The 21,934-nt window shown below is 31.9% G+C and overlaps 1 protein-coding gene across 3 annotated transcripts in view; it reads right to left on the bottom strand.

Annotated features, from left to right (window-relative positions):
- LOC108733712 (protein outspread) overlaps positions 1-21,934 on the bottom strand; it is a 53,761-nt gene that overhangs the window by 22,299 nt on the left and 9,528 nt on the right. For all 3 annotated transcript variants that reach the window (XM_018464994.2, XM_018464995.2, XM_018464996.2), the window contains exon 2: positions 11,888-11,968. In XM_018464994.2, coding sequence (XP_018320496.1) covers positions 11,888-11,968 — 81 coding nt within the window. The remainder of the gene's footprint in view (positions 1-11,887; positions 11,969-21,934) is intronic.

Below are 21,934 nucleotides of genomic sequence, written 5' to 3' on the forward strand. Positions count from 1 at the left end.
GTACGTACGTACGTACGTACGTACGTATGTACGTACGTTCGTATGTCAGCATTTTTTTCGTTTTCGATATCTCAAGAACGGATTGAGATATCGCCCTCAACCAAAATTTTTTCGAAAGATATTATCATAATGAAGATCTGAAAGAAATTTGAACGAAATCGGTCAAGCCGTTTTTTTTTTATAAAAAAAAAACGAATTAATTACAAACAATTTAATTAAAATACGTTCTAATCTAATCACAACAATGAAGTTACGGAATCAATAATAACTGTATTATCTAATGGGAAGTTAGTCGTATTAGCACCGACCAAAGCGTGCTCAGACCAATTTTTTGCATTTTGTATTTAATAACTTTAAAAAAACATTTTGCACATCTCTGTGGCCGAAAATGGATTTAATTGAATACAGACTATTCAATTTACTACCATATAAAACTTTTGCTTAGTACAGTTCCGAATCCTTAAAAGATAAACAGAATCGTTACAAAGATGCTTATAACTAGCGTCCAAATTTGTATGTGGTAAATAATAATACAATTTTTATTGCGCTAAAAATTAATAGACATATATGTAGCAGTTTTCTTCAAATACGGACAAATACGCTGCAAAATATTATTTTCAATATAGCAAAATATAGGTTAAATATACTATTTGATCTTAAATTTCACTAGTTATTTGTTATTTCGTCCTCTATTTCCGAAACGCCTCAAATTGTTAACTGCAGTGACTGTTTAAGGTTTGACAGTTTTTGATCAGACCTTTTCTAATGTTAAGAAACAGAAAACCTAGGATTTCACTCATTTACATTAAAGGAAAATGTAAATGTACATACATCGGAAATTCTTTGCACAGAAATTAGAATTAGAAATGGTTTCAAAGGGGCGAAATGCTGCAAGTAAAGATTATCTATTTAGTTACACAATAACAGATGATGCATATTAGATTTTTGCATTGGATCTTTGTTTATAATATGTATTTCGAAAATTTAGTTTTTAAAGTACCATTTTCGACGTAAACACACAAAGAATTTGAAAGGAGTCTTTTTGACTTATCAGTTATAGTAAATTTTACGCGTGTTTTGATTGTAAAATACTGAGACGAAATAAGCTAGTAAAATTATTTGGTTATGACTTTTACGACTATTGTTATGCATTGAATTATTTTCTCTCGTCGTTTCGTTAATGCGATAATAATACTTACACAATACAATAGTAATCGTTTAAACAAAAGCGCTAACGTAAAAAAAAAGGACGAACAATTTAACAAAACTTTCACCGGGAGATCCTTGAAAAAAATTTTTTTTTTTAAATTATAACTATCAAATTACAACGCTATGAAGTTAATAAATAAGTAAATAAACAATCGATATCGTTATTTAATAATTATATATCGATTTAATGTTGATAACGGCTACTATCATTTTAATTATATTTCTTATAATCCTAATTGTAAGTACAGGTCGAACGAACGAAGCTGGCGAGCGTCGCGTAGGTACTTCCATGTATGACCTATTTGGGTAAAAAATTCGGAACCAATTCACAAATAAGCTTTCAGGAGGAGTAAATTAGTGTATTAATACTGATAGGGCAGTAGCGTACTAGGAAATAATATATTTTGTAGTTAGTTTTCACATTCACTGTCCTCAACGGAATTACTATCACTGTCACCGACATCAACAATTAGTTCTTCTGTTTGTACGTCTATTACTTGCTCATTATCATAACATAATAACATTTAAATATCGCGTTAAATTAAATTATTGGGCCTATTTCTTTTTTATAAAACCTTTAAATATCTACAACAAGACAACCAATTGAATAAGTAACATTATAAATATAAATATAAGTTTGTTTGGGTAAATGTCTACACCCGGAGGGGGTGGGGTGGGTGGGATCGAAAGAGGATGTCTCCCCCACCACTGTACCATAAAAAGTTCGTGGCGGTCTCACCCCCATAAAAAGTTATGGTGGTTAGATGGGGATGGAGGAAGGGGGGGGTCCAAAGAGGGTAGGGGGTATCGAAAAAGGGTGGTCACCTGAGTAAAACCCCATAAAAAATTTGCGGGGGTCACCCCATAAAAAGTTATGGGGGTTAAAAGTTGATTATTTTGACAATTTTCATACACTATAATTCAAATAAAATTCAATAAAAAAATTATTTTCAAGCGGGTGGAGGTGGGGGATCGAAAGAGGGTGGTCACTTGAACAAAACCCGATAACCTTACCTAACCTACCCTATTGATAAAGTTATTTAAATAATGTTTTATATAACTTTCTCAATATTTTTATGTATATAACCATAACTTTTTATGGGGGTGAGATCGCCACGAACTTTTTATGGTACAGTGGTGGGGGAGACCTCCTGTTTCGATCCCCCACCCCCACCCCCTTGGGGGTGGGGCCACCATCTAGACCTTTACCGTTTGTTTGTTTGTTACCATTTTAAGCCGAGGTACAAAACCGATTATCTTGAAATTTTGTACACACATTAACAGAGGTACAGAAAAGGACATAGAGCTTTTTTCCAGAAAAAATATTGTTCTTGAGGGAGAAAAAAATTCATTTTATTATGTCATCGTCGATGATCTTTGGTCCGTATTTAGGACATCAACACGAACATCCGCCTATAACGAACAAATTTCTCAGCGCGTTCGTTATAATTGACTTCGCCGGCATTACAAGAACAACGATCATGTGCCTAGCATTTTAAAACCAAAAAAATAAAGTGTAAGACAATGTTGCACTCAAGACGAACAGCTAAAGTCATTTAGGTCAAACTGAACTTTACACGAAGCTTCTTTTTTCTTTTCCCTTTTTACATGCACATTACGATCGCCAACCACTCAAAATAGAACAACCTATCCCGTTTTAACACACTTTTAAAACATTGCACTCCCGTTGTAATGATGATGTTTCGGTCGAGAACGATTTTTTTAACAATGTTTTGTAAACATGCATTTAATTTTAGCGTCAATATACGCATTACGAACGCATACTCAATTAACACAAAACAATGAAATATATTGTTTAAATATTGAAGACAGAGATTTAAAACTTGGTATAAGCAATGCAACAATTATTGGAACAGTATCAACAAACAAATTCATCGTACGCCTCTATAAATTGTTTCAAATTTAATCCTGTTTGTACGCCCGAAAATGTAATTTGTAACAATTAATTACGTAACATTTAATAATAATTAATAAACATTTCAAAAAATTGTTCAATGTTTTCTTACTAACGGTTTCTAAAACTTTTTTAAATATACGACGTAATAATTTCAATTGATTTTCATCACATATTTATTTCGAAACAAATTATAATTAGGTAAATCAATATTCATATTATAATTTTTAACGAATGAAAATGCTCGATCCTTTTAAGTTACGTTGTAGAATATATTTAATAAATACTATAGATACTCGACATGGACAACTGCAAAGCATATTTAATATGTGCTAAAGAAAGTAGAAACTAAATTGTACCTCATTATCTAATTAAACGAAACTGATAACAATTTAATGTTTAATTAGTACTTTTGTAACATTAATCCATGATTTCCAAACCTCACATTAAAATATTTCGAATTTCATTTCCTACACGTAGCCGTTGTAGTTGTCGTGTAAAATTATGATAATTTTACTGTTTATACGAAGTAGTCGAAGCCATATAATTACACTATGTCTGATTAGTATTCGGGAAAAATTAAGGGCAAAGAAGGTACATGAAAAAGAAGAAGAATGAGCTATCTCGCACCACTCAGTGGTTAGAGGTGTGCAAAATGGTTTTTTTAAAAATATTTAAATACAAAATGCAAACACTTTTATGATTTGTTATTTCAAATGTAGAATACAAAATAGATTCCCTTTTGTATTTGAAATGCTACATGTAAAATACATACTTTCAAAATACTTTTTTGTAGTACCTATTTAATTTTCTACATTTACTTTATTACAAATATTTTTTAAGAAAACTGCTCATTTTTTAAATGTAGAAGCTTTTTTAAGGCTAAAAGTGGTGTTTGCACATTGTAATAAAAGAAAGAAAGGGAATCCATGGTTTGTAGTTTTTCTAAGAATTTTGGATTATACACATTTTTTAGCATCCCACAAAATCTTGTAGTTTTCAGTTTTACACAGCTGGCGTATATCAATTCGATATTGTTTTGCGGGCTGTTTCTTTTATAATTCCTACAATTTCGTAGTTCCTTGCTAAAGGTGCGATAAGTGGTGATTTGGCAGGTGCTGATATCAATTTGGAACTTTAAAATTCCATGGATCATGACATTAAACCCGGAAAACAATATCGATCCAATATTTTAGATTATCCATTTCCATTGCCAGAAGGCATTCATGGAATGTCTCTTTGTCCTCTTTTTAAGATTTTAATACCTTCAATGGCCAATGTGAGCCACTTTCATTCATCATTTTATATAATGTTTGATCGGTGATACTTGCACAACTTTAACGGCAAAAATGTATTTTGCGTTTTACGAACAGAAAATACGTATGGAAAAGTATTTTAAATAAAATACAAAATGCTTTTCTTAAAAAAGTATTTAAATGCAAGATAAAAATAGGTATTTTTTATTTTGAAATTGCATTATTGCACGTATTTCAAATAAATCACGTCTCTGGTTGCAACACAATTTTTTTTCTGTTTTCCAAAATACAGATAAAACTGTATAAAATCAAAAACAGAAACTATTTTTATTGAACCACATTTACAGAAATTACTAACGATAAGTGACCATATTATAAAATTACTCAATAACAATTTTTATCTACAAAACAGTTTAATTACAAGTTCTTCTATTAACATCTTTCTAATAAAAACCCGTTAGACGAGTCATTTTAGAAATACCTACTTAAGCACATATTTCTTACTGATTCAAAAGTGATTCTTACTTATGAAACTAAATTGTGTTTATTTCTTCAATAATAGTTATTGGAAATATTTTATGGTTTCTGAAATACTTTTGATTTTTGTAACATGTGTACCTAATAGGTATCGAGGCTTCTATCCCGTTATTTACTACCTACTATGTGTGTACGCAAAGGTGTGTGTCGGATAGTTACACGTTTGGTGTACATGTTTCACGGTAAGTGAAGAAAATATTAGCAACTAGCTTTTTGCCCGCGGCTTCATTCGCGAGAAGTATCGTTTCCTTTGACATTATTAACTAGATAACCAACATTTAATGCTACTCTACGAGGGAGCCTTGAAGGTCTAAATTTGCATCCTCACCAAAATTAATCCAGTGATGTCTAAAGTTGTGGTGTAATCCTACACAAATCCTGTGTCAGTGTGATTGACCCAAGTGCTCAAAGTACACAATTTGTGGATTTATGTCACATCAAATTGCAAAAGAAAAATTTCATTGAAATTTTAGAGCATTCTTTGTTGTTAACAATTAATAATGTAGCTGGGTAAAGCTGTTAGAAAATAAAAAAGACGCAATTATTTATATGTATTGGAAATGAAAAACTGTTGCTCAATTCTGTGAGACAATTTCCATGCATTTCTGGGGTTCTCGACCACTCACTCAACCGCCTTGTCCTATGATAACTACTCCTCAGTTGTAACTAGGGTTGCCACCCGTACTTTATTATAAAGTATTGTACTCTATTTCGACTGTGCGTACGTTATACTTTACAAGACACATAAAGTACGCAAAAATACTTTATTTAAGGCCTTAAGTAAACATCGTAATTTTGTAAGCGATTATTCGAAATTCAGAGTATTTTTATATCAATAATATTGCACAGAAAAATGGCAAGCCATATTTACGGAACAACCTGATTTCCAAAATCTGTTTAAAGTAGTGTCACTTTTGCTGTCCGTTCCGGCCACTTCAGCATTTACAGAAAGAGTATTCTCTAATATGAACGCAAAGTGGCGGGACGACAGGAATAAAGCTTCATTAAAACTAATTAAAAATGAACTTTTAGTTTACTTAAATCTTTGTTTGCCATGTTTAGAGTCTATTAATGTATTTAAGAGCGACAGTAATTTGTTACTGGCTGCTAGGTGTAACAAAAAATATGTTTTTAAAAACAAAAAATTAAATACTTTATTTTTATGCCGAGTACTTTTTTTTTAACCTTTTAGTCGAGAAATACTTTATGTAAAGCTTGAAAAGGTGGCAACCCTAGTTGTAACTCTGTTTTTTTCAATTCCTCCTAAATTGTCCTTTTCTGTGAAACTTGTGTAGTGGTTTTAATTTTTTTTTTATAAAAACTATCATATCACGTGTCGTTATCCTTGGTGATAATGATGTTTATAATAATCCGGATGTAATAAGAATGAAAATCATCAAAACCGTTCTGTTTGTCTAGTTATAGGTATGACCAAGCACACAGGAAGACTCACAAATAAATAGGGTGCCTCAAGAAATCGTTAAGAGGAGGTTTGATTACTTTTGGACTGTTTGTCACGGCGGCGCGTCATTGTCTTCTCTTTGACAGTCATTTCGTTCTCTTCTTCAGAAGGTTTGAAACTGAAAAATAATTTTCTTTTAGTTGACATTTATGTACACCATAGTCGTTTATAGCTGTTGACCGACCGAGCGACGTGCTATTTAGCGGTCTAGATTGCAACCTCAATCAGATGGATAACACTTCAATTCTGGGTCCGCCTGTCCTGGGTCAAGTCCCTTTGTGTTATCCGAGTGGCATGGTCTAGAGGTTTAGACAATTGCTTAGCATTCGAGAGGATACTTGTTCGACTCCAGGTCCGTCTGCTTGGTCTAAATTTTTCTATGGTTTCCTTGTATCACTTGGACAAATGCTGGAGCAGAAATATTCCTGTTTCTTCCACTTCTGTTTTCGTTCATTTTATATTTCTCACTACAACCCACCACTCAACCATTTCCACGGTTACTAAAGAGGGTCTTCTACCCTACTTCCTACGAAGTAGTCCGCAGAAATTGCCCGCCCATTAGCATTAGCAGTTGAGGGGAAAGTAACATCCAAATTTTTTTTTGATCACTTAGGCACATCTCCAGTTAACCTTTCACTTTATTTCGCCCGTCTCTTCTGTCTTTCCCAAACCACCACAATTTCTAGGATAGGTTGAAGTGACTAATTGCTGGTAAACGGTTTACTTCCATACTCTTCGCAATTGTACGCCTCTGACCCTGTTGAAATTATTAGTGGATAGAGATTGGAAACAAATACTTATATAATTTTTATAGATGGCATTTTCTTTCAGGGTTTTCAGATTCTTCAAATAAGTATATCCATTTCTCTTCCACCGACTTAATCGACTTCCATTCTTCCAAGGCAGACTTAGCTTCTACAAAGCTCTTAAGATACATATGTTACTCAAACAGATTGTCTCTCAGTCTATAAAATAGTGTGCAATTTTTTCCTATTGTAGGATTTTTTAGTGTCATCCAAATGAACAATTCATATTTATCAAATGAAAGTGACCACTTATTCTTTAGATACTCAGAGGCTGTGTTATTTTGAAAACAAAATCGTTGTTTTGGCTACAGGAATTAAATTTTTAACTTGCATTTTTGTTTGCAAGCCAATCGGAACATTTTAATCTTTTGTCGGGACGTAGGGACAGAAAGCTCATTAACGGAGTCAGTCCCGATAAATTGGGACTGAGGGCAACCCTTGCACGTTGAGTGATTTATTTACTATTTTTTTCACTTTTTCAATTAACTCAGGTTGATGCCAAGGGTTTTTTTTTACATACATCTCTAAATGTACAAAAGGCGGAGATATATTGTAAATAATGTAATTAACTACATATCTATTAATGTTAATAAGCTGTAGGTTGCAAAATTGATAAGAAAAGCATATATGAAATAGGCACTGACATAAAAGAAAATAAAACACTAAAACAATATGCCTTACAACTGGCATTATCCAAATCCAAATAGGCTTGTTACTTATACAATGGCATTGCCACCGTCGATTTTCTTATTAAATAAGAAACTATAGCGTAAAGATACAAAACAATAGAAGAAAAATCCTATTAGCTCATTTTCATGATTTATTATGAACCAATTTGGTAAGATTCAATAAACATTTTTTTTTTACTTTTAATGTTCTACTACTATAACGGGCCGATCCAATATTAGAAAAATATAACAGACAGATATATGCATACAATAAAATTTTTAATATAATCACTAAAAAATGTACCTATATATATAAGAAAAAGTTAATAACCGATTATTTACAGACAAGTCGATTATCAAGAACATAACGTTAATAACCGAGGAGCCAATGAAAATCGGTTTTATGCAGTAATCAATAATATAATCAATAACATAAATCTCTTGAAACTTATTATATTCAATTATAAATGCAATAAAAAAGGGCATATTACTCCTCATTTAACTGTCCCGTCCCCATCGCGCTTATTTTATTGTCGACAATATAAGAAATAATTATATGTACAGGGTGTTTTCGAAATAAGTAGCAAGTTTGCAGGAGGTGATAGGGCCCTATAAAACAAGAAAATTAAATAAAAGTTTAGTGGTCTGAAAGTTCACCGATTTTGAGAAAAACGTATTTGAAAGTACCGTCGAGAGTCGGTCCGGCCCTGGTAGGATCACGTAGGAAAATACGACATTGCAACGCCGTATTCCATCCGCTAGAGCAGTGTTGTGTTTCCCAACCTTTTTTCCTCGCGAACCAAAAGAAAGGTCCGAAAAAATTTGACGAACCCCTTATGTAGTCGTTAATGACAAAGGCAATAAAATTTGATAGAATATATATTTTTCATATTGCAGAATAATTGATTATATTAATCGTGAAATATTTAAATAAAACATTAATAAGACTTAAATGATGTAAATGTAGTAAACTGCCTTAATTTGATATTTATTTCCAATTGTATTGTAAAAAAAATATTACATAGAAGGGAAAACTGCTGCAATGATTTTAAATATAAAGCAGAACATGATACGAATCACATTGATAAAATGTTTTAAATATAAATAAATGTTTGTAATAGAAAGACAATAAATAGTATTTGATTACTTGAATTAGAGGAATAAATTTTAATGTATAAAATTGTTGATATATTTTGATATTGATGAAGTAATTTTGAAAAATAAATAAGGAAAAAAGAAATGAAAATATTGAAATTTATCATAGATTTCTTAACAAACAGGCATTTTATTGACGTTTTAAAAAATCCGCCATTATAATATTATTTTCGCGAACCCCCTCTCCAAACACTGCGAACCCCCAGGGGTTCGCGAACCACCGGTTGGGAATCACTTTGTATTTTGTGCTCTTAATATCATGTCGAGGTATACTTTAAATAGTACTGCATACTATCAGCGATGAACAATATATTTATTTAATTGTTTTCGAAATGGGCGACTAATTATTATTATACGTGTAATAGGGTACCAGTAAGGTGTTGATATTTACTTTATTATTGCTGTAGACATTTTTCATCGATGTATGTAGTTGATTACTTGTTATTGCAATTTTTCTATTCGTTACCAATTCACGCTCAGGACCGGCTTCAGATTGCAACTTTACTTAATTTACTTTAATCTCTTTACCAAGCACCTGACTCACCACGCGATTACCTATTGTATCTAATTAACATCTCACAAGGCTTGCTACGATTTCAGAAACACCCTGTACAATAACAGTTTCACACCTTTTGAAAGTAACAACACATGTTCATTTTTTTTTTGCAAGTAGGTACATGCATTTCTCCTAACTAATTAAGTGAGAGTCGTCTGTAGCTGTCTGAAATCATAAACTACTAACAGATGACTTGCATGTGGTTTAAATGTTTTAGATGGGAAAAAGTGTTTACAACGCGTTTAGTAGACGTTATTTTTAATTTAAAGTAATACACATACGATGAAAAAGTACACGGACGAAATTATTAGATTTAAAAGTAGTGATAAGATTTTTTTTTAATTACCTAGTTGTCGAATAATATTAATATTGGATTAAAAGTGGAAATATAAATTATTTGCACTTCTCATTTTTCAGGGCTATTCAATGACGTCATCGACATAAACCGACATTTTCCTGTTTTGGTAGAATTTCGGGAAATAATGAATTTTGGATGTTCATTAAGTATTAACAAAACCAGAAACAGACTCACGGGCAATTAAATGCTCATTAAATGATAAATAAGTGTCCCAATACGAAATTAAATGTTCCGAACATTTTTTTAAAAATTACTGTTCTGCTAGGTGTTTTAATGTTAAGTAGAACTTCAGCAAACAATTGTTTAAACAATAAAACTACCTATTTTTTGGATTCCAAATAAACCAGTTAAGAATTAAATTGTCTTATTATTTTTCCAGAAAACACACTTTTTACTGTTTCTGTAATTTTCTTAAGTTCATGTAAGGTATTCAGTAAAAAATGTTTCCACTCCAGTACCCATTTCGAGAACATACCTTTGTTTTCTGATACTTTTCCATGAATTACTTACTGAACTCAAAAACTAATTGGAGTATCATTTACAGTACATCTCGACATATCTGGCACATGATTATGGTATTTATTATAATAAAAAAATTGAAAATGAAAATTTTATAGTTACTTATAATTTAATGGTTCATTTACATACTTTATGACCAAAACTGTTTTCATTGCTCAAACATTTTTTCATTCGCATTCTGCTAAACTTAATCTTTAACTAGCAGAACAGTAATTTCTAATAAAAAAATAGCATTTAATTGTCCATGTGTCTGTTTTGCTTTTCCTACTTAATGGACTTGAAGTACGGTCTAAAATAATTAATTCCCTCTCGATAATAGCAACAAATTTGTCGACCCAGTACCTATATAATGAATATTGTGAGTTTCGGTCTTTAAAATTGAATTATTTTTATAAAAACAGTTACATTTTTGCAGTATTTGCCATAGTACGTCTTCATGTCGACTGTGAAAACATTTCAAAAGATAATTAAAAGTCAATCTGTTACACAAAACAAATTAGAATTGTCCTTGACCTTGTAGTTTTTGCCAATTATGGTGTAATTTAAAATGTCGATTCCTAGAATAACTAAGTCGTTATTAGACAAATAAACTAATTAATTTAATTTGCTTGATTAAATGTCTAGGTACTTAAATTTATTAGAATTACAGTAACACTTAACCTAGGGTCAAATGCGAACTACAAACGTTTAGTTTATTATAATGGCTTTTCAATAATAACTATGGCAAACTGCAATAATTAATAAACATTATTTTTACATGGTAACCCGTAGTAAAAAGTACCTACTGAGCTAAAGGTCTAGATGATGACGATTCGGGGGTGGGGGTGATCAAAAGCAGAGGTCTCCTCCACCACTGTACCATAAAAAGTTCGTGGCGGTTTAAAGTTAATAAATATGCCAATTTTTATACATTTCTAGGCATGTAAATTTTTATATAGTCATTCTTAAATAATATTCAAAGGTAAAACTAATGAAAAATACATAAAAATATTGAGAAAGTTATATAAAACATTATTTAAATATCTTTATCAATAGGGTAGGTTAGGTTAGGTTATCGGGTTTTGTTCAAGTGACCACCCTCTTTCGATCCCCCACTTCCACCCGCTTGAAAACAATTATTTTATTGAATTTTATTTGAATTATAGTGTATGAAAATTGTCAAAAATAATCAACCTTCAACCCCCATAACTTTTTATGGGGGTGAGACCGCCACGAAATTTTTATGGTACAGTGGTGGGGGAGACCTCCTCTTTCGATCGCCCAAAGGAAGTGGGGGCCATCATCTAGACCTTTACCCCTACTGATTATATATTTTATCTTAAACTTGAGTTTTCGTTTGTATGAATATTAGTAGAAACGAGAGAATTCATTTACATAAATGGGTAATTTTCACAATCAATCTAAAATTAAATCAGTTTTCTTGGACTTATCTGTATTAATTCTTACCTTAGTCCGGTTTAAGGGAACCGAGAAATCCCAGTCTGGTGCAACAAAGAGATAACCGCTTCGCGTTATTTTTCTGCTGGCCTGAAAATAAAGATATCTATCAATAATAATTTAAATATACTGGCGTATATAATTTGACTTTAATACATTGTCATATGTACAAACATAAACTAAGAAGATTAAGAACAAATTCAAATAGGATTACACTTCACAATGAGAAAGATCGGACGGAAATGATGGGATTGTGTAATTTCTTCATTCCCGAATTTTCTACCCTTACCGATGGAATAGTTTTTCAAATTTAAATAGGACCGCCCTTGAGATAATACATATCCAATAATAATAAAATCATTAAAATCGGTTCGTAATTGATTCGAGAATCTCCTTTTTTAAGAAAGAATAATAAGTAATAACTTTATATCTTAAGCTTAAAGCAAATGTTCGTTTTGAATTGTAAGATGTTTATGTCGTAGAATAATCAAAAAGTACTGGGAAAATCTTAGAACGACTGCAAACATCTAATGCCTATAAATTTCCCACGATTCCTGAAAGCAGGCTGAAGAGGGACTTCCGCCGTAGCCCGCCCACCAGCATTACTGGCTGGTGGGAATGAAACACCCAAAAGGTTTTTTTTTACAAAGATAGAAGAGTGATACCTAGTTTGTATAAAGAACAATAGGAACATATTAGGAAGGGAGTTAGACAGGGATGCACAGTGTCACTGCTGCTTTTTAATCTATACATCGAAGACGCGATCAACATCATTAAAGACAGTACAACTGTAGGGATAGATATACAGGGGAAAAAGATTAGTATGCTTAGATTTGGAGATGATACAGCAGTATAACCATCTAGCAAGGAGAATCTACTATATTATTGTTTGTAATTATGCATGAGTCGCTGAAATGCACTGTTAAATTAAATTTATTATTATTTATTATCCAGTGTTAAATCATTAAAGTGAGCTTTGCTTGAACACGGCAAAGTGGTGAAAATAATAACTATTTTATGGTATGTCATCATAACGGTAGTGTCTAAGGTTTTTAAAAGAACAATTCAAAATTTTATAATAGAATATTTTCTACATAATTTCTGCTTCTGTTTATTATTACGACTATTGAAAACACACTCCACGGGTTCGAGTAACAGAAATATCCACAAAGTGAAATGTCAATTTTTATTTATTGTTTTTTGCTTCTTGATGGTTACAGGCTATGGTTGGGAAAAGTTTTTCCAATTTGAAATTGAGTAGTACAAATTGCATAGTACAACTTCGTTCATTTTTAATATTTCCGCATGCACTAAATTCTTTCTTCCGTGGTTAAACTGACATTACAAGTAAGTTGTATGTACCCACATACAATTAATTATTTGAACCGTATAAAATTAATTAGAGCGCATGGAAGATAATTAAAAAGTAGGTAGACTTTTCTTAACGGTATTTGATAAGCACTTTTGAAAATTATTACGTGTTTTGTATCACGACACGCTGAGGATTGTGCGTAACACGTTTGTATGAACCTGCGTAACTATCCGATTAAGTCAACCAAATAAAATGCGTGTCCTTAAAATTATAGCTTTCGTGAAACATATTTCTTTGCAATTCATCACTAGTCAAGAACAGTTATTAAGTTACCTTAAATTATTTGGTGACTTTTGGTTCCAGTTATAATTAGATAGACAGATTTATTAAAAACATTATATTTTATATATACAAGGTACATTTATATACTATTTTATTACTACATATGAATTTTAAAAACTAAATGGTTTAATTGTTCTTTCTTTTCTGTTATTTTTCTAGTAACAGATATATCCACAAAGAGAAATGTTAATTTTTATATTTTTCATGCTCGCGAACGGTTAATTTACAAATTCGAAAAAGGTTGTTTGAAGTGTGGCACTGTACGGGTGCGAAACATGGACAGTGGGCGTAGCGGAATATTAAAGGTTAGAAGCGTTCGAAATGTAGTGTTACAGGAGAATGATGAGGATACCGTGGATACGGAAGGTTAGAAATGAAGAAGTATTAGAAAGAATACGAGAACAGAGGACTCTATGGCAATCAATAAGAAATAGGCGAGACAGGTTGGTAGTACACCCTCTCATGTATTAAGGTCCACTCAGTTATAGTGAAGGATGTGGGATGTTCTAGTTTTAGGGATTTGCGAAGATTAGCTCAGGATATGGAGGAGTGGAGGTGCGTGTCCAACCAGTCTTAGGACTGACCACCTTATGATGATGATAATATTTCTCTAATCCTTTTTAGACCAAGCTTTCCTTCCGTTTGAATTTCCAATTTTTTTCATACCATTTCCATTTGCTCCACATCTCTCAAAAATATGTTCGAACGTCTCTGATGATGATTTTTGATTGTCGATTGCGATTATCTGCACCTTAACGCAATTCCCCCCTTACAGTTTCTCTTCCAAAAATAATCCCATCTTAAGGGCGCTCATCATGGCGGCGTAAAATAAAACAAAGCAGTTGTGACGGTGGATTTGAATTCCACGACTTCAAAAGTGTGCGAAGCCCATTCTCAGTATTAGAAAAGGCGATGGTAACGCTGTATACTGTTTTAGAGGGTAACTACTGTGAAGGGGCTGATAATAAAATATTTACAGACATATATCATTTCAGATATCTGCTATTACTTATCTTATTGGTGATCAGAAAAAAATATTTATGATAAATTAATAATGTTGTTGCAACATACATCCGCATATTTATTTTTTATTGTAGAGGGCTTCAATAACAAAATTAATGAGTATGTCATGTATACATAAATGTGTAAAAGCTGGGTGCTCAAGTAGATTAATTGATAATTAAAACCCCATCATATTTACTAATTATATAGCTGGTGTAATTTGGACTGTTCTCTTTTCTATTCTACATAGCTTCTAGGTCACAATAAATACTTTATTACCCTAAATAGTTTAATTCTTATTTAGAAGATTGGTCAGAGCGACGGAGATGGAGAGATTTATTACCGTGAAAGTAACAAGTTAATACGAGTAAGATAATGAAACTGTTCGTGGCGTAGCTAGCGAGAAGGGAGCGAAACAAGCGGTAATTCCTAGCGATAAAGGCACTTACGAGTTAAGTACAGTTTGTAATTAGTTCAATTGACGTGTTTGAACTAATTGCCTTGTACTTTCTGAATAAACATGTGCCACCTTCACTAAATCATCTACTGCATTACTGGTGAACATTTTTTAGATTTATTTTAGGTGTAATCTACTCCGAATCTTACACCTTTTTAATTTTGGACCTCGGATTCTTCTCATAACACATTACAGTGTGGCAAGGAACTAATACCAGCAAAATAATCAGGGTTATGTATATATAATGTTTTATTAAAACCTTATATATCATATATAAAAAATATTAAAACAAAAAAACTAACTTCCCGTTCTTCGTTCTGTAAGACTACCGTAACTATTCCTCTCAGTACAAAAAATAACAAAAGAACAAAAAAATCCCTTATTTGTTCTGAAACTTACACTAATACCAAAAACAAAAATGCAAATCGTACTTCCTATCATTTAAACAAAAAAATATTATTAACTTTTTTTAAACCACCTCTTATTAATTACCATTCCTTACTTACCCTTTTTGTTTTCTTTAAAATGTCTTTTAATATTTTTATCCCTCTACTATTCTCATTTATCAATTCTTCCTTTACATTGTCTTTTACACCCTCTTCTAACACATGTCTTAATGTCTCGCTCTTTTCAACTCTTTCGCATATTTCGACTTCTGTATACTCCTTAAGTTTTCCCCGCTAGTTATTTCGTAACTCCTTTTCTTTACCATGTTCCCTTTATCAATTCTTTCTCTTTACCTCTCTTAGGACCTTTTCTCTCTCCTTATCATATTTGTTTTCCAAACCAATTCTCAATACTTTTTTTCTCCATATTTCTATTTTCTTCCTGCAGTTCTCTTATTTTTTCTTCGTATCTTACTACTCTCGTTCTTGTTTCTATTACCATCTTACCGCCTTTACTTTCCCTTACGATATAATTCGGTGTACTTAATTTTATGTTTAAAATCCACTTTGTGTATTTCTTTCCTATATTTTCTAAAGCTTTGTACTTTCCATCCTCATATTTCTACCGCATACATAAAAAAACACGGTTGCCAGATAAATTTATTTTTATTCCCTAGTTTTTCTTACCGGAATTTCCTTGTATTTCCCCGGAAATTCTCATGGTGCAAAAAGGTTGTTTAAATAAAAAAAATTGATTTGTCGCAGAAAAGGAATAAATTAAAAATGTAAGTTTGACATCGCTTATCATCATTACGATTAGGATTCGTATTTGTATACGTGTGTATAAAATTATAGGTTGGATCAGACAAGCAGTGACTCACTAATCCGGATCAATTAAAACGAATTATTGAAAAATTTGTCGTGATTAAAATCATTAAAAAATTGGATTTTTAGGCTGTCAAATATTTATTACTCCTACAACATTTTATATCTGAAATTGTACCATACTTCTTAGCCAATGATTTATCACATATGTACAATTTTCAAAACACTCAAAATCTCTTGTTTTTTGACGAGTGTTTTGAATGTTTTGTGTGATGGCCATATTGGTTTACAGTACTCCAGAAATTTCCCGAACTAAGTTTCAGCAAGAACAAACTGAAGTCCGAAATACTAGTACCTTATTACCAATCTAAATTACAAAATACCTAATGCCCAAGGCAATATATCGATTTTGTCCGGATTAAAAGGAAATCCGGATTACCGAGGGTTCGAGGTGTCTACTGTATATAGTTTTAATGTAATCGTTAGAATTTCAGGTACCCATCTTTGGTTTCTCTTCTACAGTAAACCCATTATTTTTACAAAATGACAAACAGACAACTAACGCAGCCACCCTTTTTAGGATATGAAGTTCTAAAAAATACACTTCACTTAATACAGTGTTAAATAAAGTGTCATTAAAGATGTTCCCAAAACTAAATACATATTGCATAATGAAAAAACTAGACCAACTTTTTGCTTTCGTTCATTTCAAAAAGTGTTAGAATCTCCAATATAGTTTATTATCGAAAATAGAATTCATATCTTCTATTATAATAACATCATTTTCATTATGATAATGCTTGTTTTAGTGAGAATCTTCTTAAATGGCTAAATTCTTATATGGTAAACCGATCTTCGGTACTGAAACTGAATCAGTCTTATGCGGAGCAATTTAAGACTTTACCGGAGTCTTCCAAGGATCCCTCCTTGGACCAGTATTACTTAATATTTTTGTCATTGAGATTGGCAGCAAATTTATATCACAATATTTATCATATGCCAATGATCTAAAATTATTTAGAATAGTAAATAACAGCAGAGATCGTATAGTGTTCATCAATTCGACATGGATGAACTAAATGGTGTATTATAGACTAGATCATACCAAATAAGTGTGCAGTAATGGCATTCTCTAGATCTAGAATTCGTCAAAACGTTGAATATTTTTTAGGAGAAAGCAAAATAAATAACGTTAATGACATAAGAGATCTTTGAGTTTTCGTAGACAATAAGCTATGTTTTAAAGAACAAAAACAACCTAGTAAGGATGCTAACGTTCTTGGTTTCATTATAAGGCATGGAGCTAATTTCAAAGATATGACCACCTTAACTACATTATTCAAAGCATTAGTCAGATCTAGCTTGAATATGGAAGTATAATTTGGTCGCCTCATCAAAACACATGTAGGTACAAAAAATTGAACGAATACAAAGAAAATTTGTTAAATTCTAAAGTAATAAAAAAGGAGAAGTTAGAGGACATGTATAAAGAGTTGGGATTATGCGAGCTAAGGGTAAGGAGAAAATCGGTTTTTGTTTTTTATTTAAAGTTATTAATGGCATAATTGAATACTGAAAACTACAAAGCTTTATAAATATTTATGTGCCCTACAGAGGTTTAAGAGTTATTAGATTGATTGAACTCGGTACACTTAAATCTAATTTAGGAGTGAATTCTCCAGAATACAGATTCGTTAATTTGACAAATGAAATTGTTTTGGACTTGGATTGGTGTGGGGTGTCTTTTGGTCGTTTCAAGTGTATTAAAATTAGATAAATAAGTACGAATTACAATTGTACTTATACTAACAAACATTAATTTAATAAATAATTATTAAGACAGACTAGTTTTCTGCTTTTTTTGTAATTGCCGTTGGCGTATTTGTAACAATAATAAATAAATAAAATAAATTATTATTAAATTACGAACTATTGTTCACAGTTTACTTGTTTCGAGGTTTTTCCGGACAGATATAGAGAATGATATTTAATTGGTTTAGAAAATTGTAAGGTTGCTTTCGTTCTTGACATCTGCATATATAATCGGATTTCGTGCTATTTTTTTTTAACAAAATACGGAGTCCAATAATAAAATACATAATGCAAATATATTTTCTTGTATTTTCTTTAGTTTTTTATCCTATTATTGTATTAAATGAATTGTTATCTAATCTAGGTGTACGTAGGTACTACTTTACAGAAATTAGATTTAAAACAATTATTAGATTCACAAGTGAGAGACGATATTGTTATGTAATATGTCCATAATGCTCAATTAGTTCTTATAACAGAATGATAATTTTGTATAATTCTTACCTCAAAATGTTAAAAAAAAACTTGCTACTACGAATAGTCCGTTGTTATCATTATCTTATCACATTAGAAGATGCTTCTTATCATTAAATGATGCCAGTCTAAGCAACAAAATGACTGTCAGGTTTTCAATTTTTTTTTTGTCTAGAGATTACTTGGTTCACTGTTTTTCTAGTTATAATTGTGATTTATTATATGTTATAAGTAATCAATGACGATTTTTTTGCTAGTGTTTGTTTATATGTGTAGAATGTCGATAATTATTTTCCAGATTTTATATTTTACATCAAATGATTTCAATAATATCAATCAAAATTAAAAAAATTAATCTTATTTTAGACATTTATGAAAATGGTGAGTACTTTTACCAGGACTACAAATTTCAAACAATACCAAAATATTTGAGTTAGAAAAGATTTCGAATTACAGGAGTCCGATTGTACATGCTTTCTAAAAAGTGGGATCACTCTTTTGATTTGCCGTAAAATTCTGATGTTTTGCAGGCAGTCATAAATAAATTTTATGTGAAGTGAACAAAGGGCGATTAAATTAGCTTAAGGATGCAATGGGAGGTACAATCGGAGACAAGAGTACATAAAATTAGAAATTTGTGATTAATTAGGTTTTGCAGCATACCATGAGGTAAATAAATACTATCTATACTAAAAAATAAATATAAGGTTTGAGAGAAAATTTCGAATTTGAGCAAAACCTTTGAATAAAATAAGAAATAACGAATAATATGGAAAAATTTTAACTGACTTTTAGTAGTGAATATGCCTTGATTTCAACTTCGAAACAAAAAAATATTTAGTTTCAATTTCCATTAATAATGAGCGTAAAACTTTTTAATATGTTTAAATNTCCCTTGCATACCAGTATTTTAGTTTTACTTTTATTTATTTTCATACAGTACTGATCTGTCAGTACCGCTTCCATTTTATTTAAGGCTATCTCTAAGTCCTCCTTGCTAGATGCTAATTAATTAAATTGCCTTTTTTAGGGTTGCATACTTCAAAAATAAAAAACCAAACCTTTACAGGATCATTTCGTTTTCCATGAAATACTCGATGCCCAGCATTACTGGTTTTATCTTAGCTTTTAAGTAAAGGTTTTCACTTATTCTTCACCATTAAGTCTAATTGTAAAGTTGTTCAATTTTTCATTCTAATATTTATATAATATATATAATATTCTAGCAATTTGTGGCACGTGATAAATTATACCGTTACGTTATCACGTAATGTGCAAACAACCTAACGGTCAAGTCAATGAATGATAAAACAGGTCTTGTTCAAACAAAAATCGTTTCATAATACGTTTGCGTAATTTATTAGTATGCACAAGTACGAAACTTGAGAAATGGATTTTACTTCCAATATACCTATGAGCAGCGCAGGTACGTAATAAATAATAAACCATAATAAATTTGCAATAAAGATACTTTAGAGTGATTTAAATTCAATCGGTACTTATTTGTATATGTAAGTCTTCAAGGTACCTTATAATGCAGTATTCAAGTAAACTAGACGTTGAAACTATAGGGTTGTTCGGAAAGTCATTTCCCTCCCAAACATCCTTAAAAGTCGATCGATACAGAATATTTTTGTATATTTATGTATATTTGATCTATATCCACACACTTTGATAAAAGTTAATAATACTTGCAATAATATTGCAATCACATACTCCCATTGACACCGACAAAAATAAGAATATATACATTATTTAAGTGTTGGACCTTTGATAGGCAAGAGGACGGATTTCAAAGGTTTCATTTTTGTTTTTGAGCTGCAGAACACTAACGTGTAGTAACAAAATCAGTTTTAGAAAGCCAAAAGCCGTGATTCATAAAAAACCGCAGAATACGGTCACAATATTCTGCTTAAAATATTCATAAAACACCAGTGGATTTACTTTTATCCACGTGCATGCTTACACATATAAATACGTGTGTCGTCAAGAAATGATTCGGTAGCAAGTAAGCAAGTTTCAGCAGTAGCGATGCGGTCACATAATGGTCATTTAACAACGTGTTTTGATTGTTCAAACAACCTAATAATGTTGACCGATCGCTGTCGTTATGTTATTAAAACATGCGTCATGTTTGTCAAAGCACGGCAAGTTGCGCCGCGCCGGTGTCTATCGAAATGCAACACAACAGCACAGCACCCAGAACAATACGTGCAGGCTCGCACAATACGTACCATTACGCATACAGAGACAATTGACATTCAAATCGCACCTGGAAGCTATTGTTAGGATTATATTTATTTATTGTTATTATTATTATTGTTGTTATTTTTATGTATGACCGTTCGAATGTTTCATAAAACGCCAATGAATTCAACCGAAACGAGAAGTATGCGCCACGCGACATTGGCCACACGATCATTGTAAATAACGCATACAGTTACATTGACATAATGCTTTTTCCTTTTAGGTGGTGTCGTCCAAAACTATCCGTATATGACGACCATTGTAGTCTGGGGCGCTAGCTTTCTACGTCCTAAAAACCTATTCTAAAAAAATTGAACATTTAAATAGGGCTTCCGTAAAGAAAGAAGTTCAAGGCGGGTCTAAAATAACTTGCAAAGATGTCGCCTGTTCATATATTCTGTCGATGAGTATGTAATAAAATTGTAAAATTTCTTGCAATCTAAATGTCTAAAATCGCTTTTCAAAAAAATGTAACCAACTGTAGAAAAGGTACCTACTTTAATGAGGCGGGTTCGGTGCAGTAGAAGTTGAGATATCATCATCATCATTATAAGGTCGTCAGTCCTAAGACTGGTTGGACACGTACCTCCACTCTTTCCTATCCTAAGCTAAATTTCGCATTTCCCTAAAACTAGAACAGCCCACATCCTTAACTATTTGCGAACAGTAATCTAATATAGGTCTACCTCTACCCCTCCTAACTCCCGTTTCTGCCTCTAATATGTCTCTGACTAGACCTTCATACCTGAGAAGGTGTCCTACCAACCTATCTCGCCTATTTTTTATTGACTTCAATAGAGTCCTCTGTTCTCCTATTCTTTCTAATACCTCTTCATTTCTAACCTTTTCTACCCACGTTATCCTCATCATCCACCTATAACACCACATTTCGAACGCTTCTAATCTTTTCTTTTCCGCAGCGCGCATTATCCATGTTTCGCACCCGGACAACGCCGTGCTCCAAACATACACCTTTAACAACCTTTTTCGAATTTCTAAATTAATCATTCGCGAGCATAGAAGTGTCTTCTTTTTATTAAAGGCGACACGACCCTGCGCTATCCTCTGCTTTATATCCCTACTGCTCCTTCCATCCTGACTTATCTGACTTCCTAGATATCTAAAATCAGCCACTTCTTCTAATTTTTCGTCTCCTATCTTTATATTCGCTCTTTCCCTACTTTTTCTTCCCTTGCATA

This window comes from Agrilus planipennis, unplaced genomic scaffold, assembly GCF_000699045.2.
Source record: "Agrilus planipennis isolate EAB-ADULT unplaced genomic scaffold, Apla_2.0 scaffold78, whole genome shotgun sequence".
Lineage (NCBI taxonomy): Eukaryota > Metazoa > Arthropoda > Insecta > Coleoptera > Buprestidae > Agrilus > Agrilus planipennis.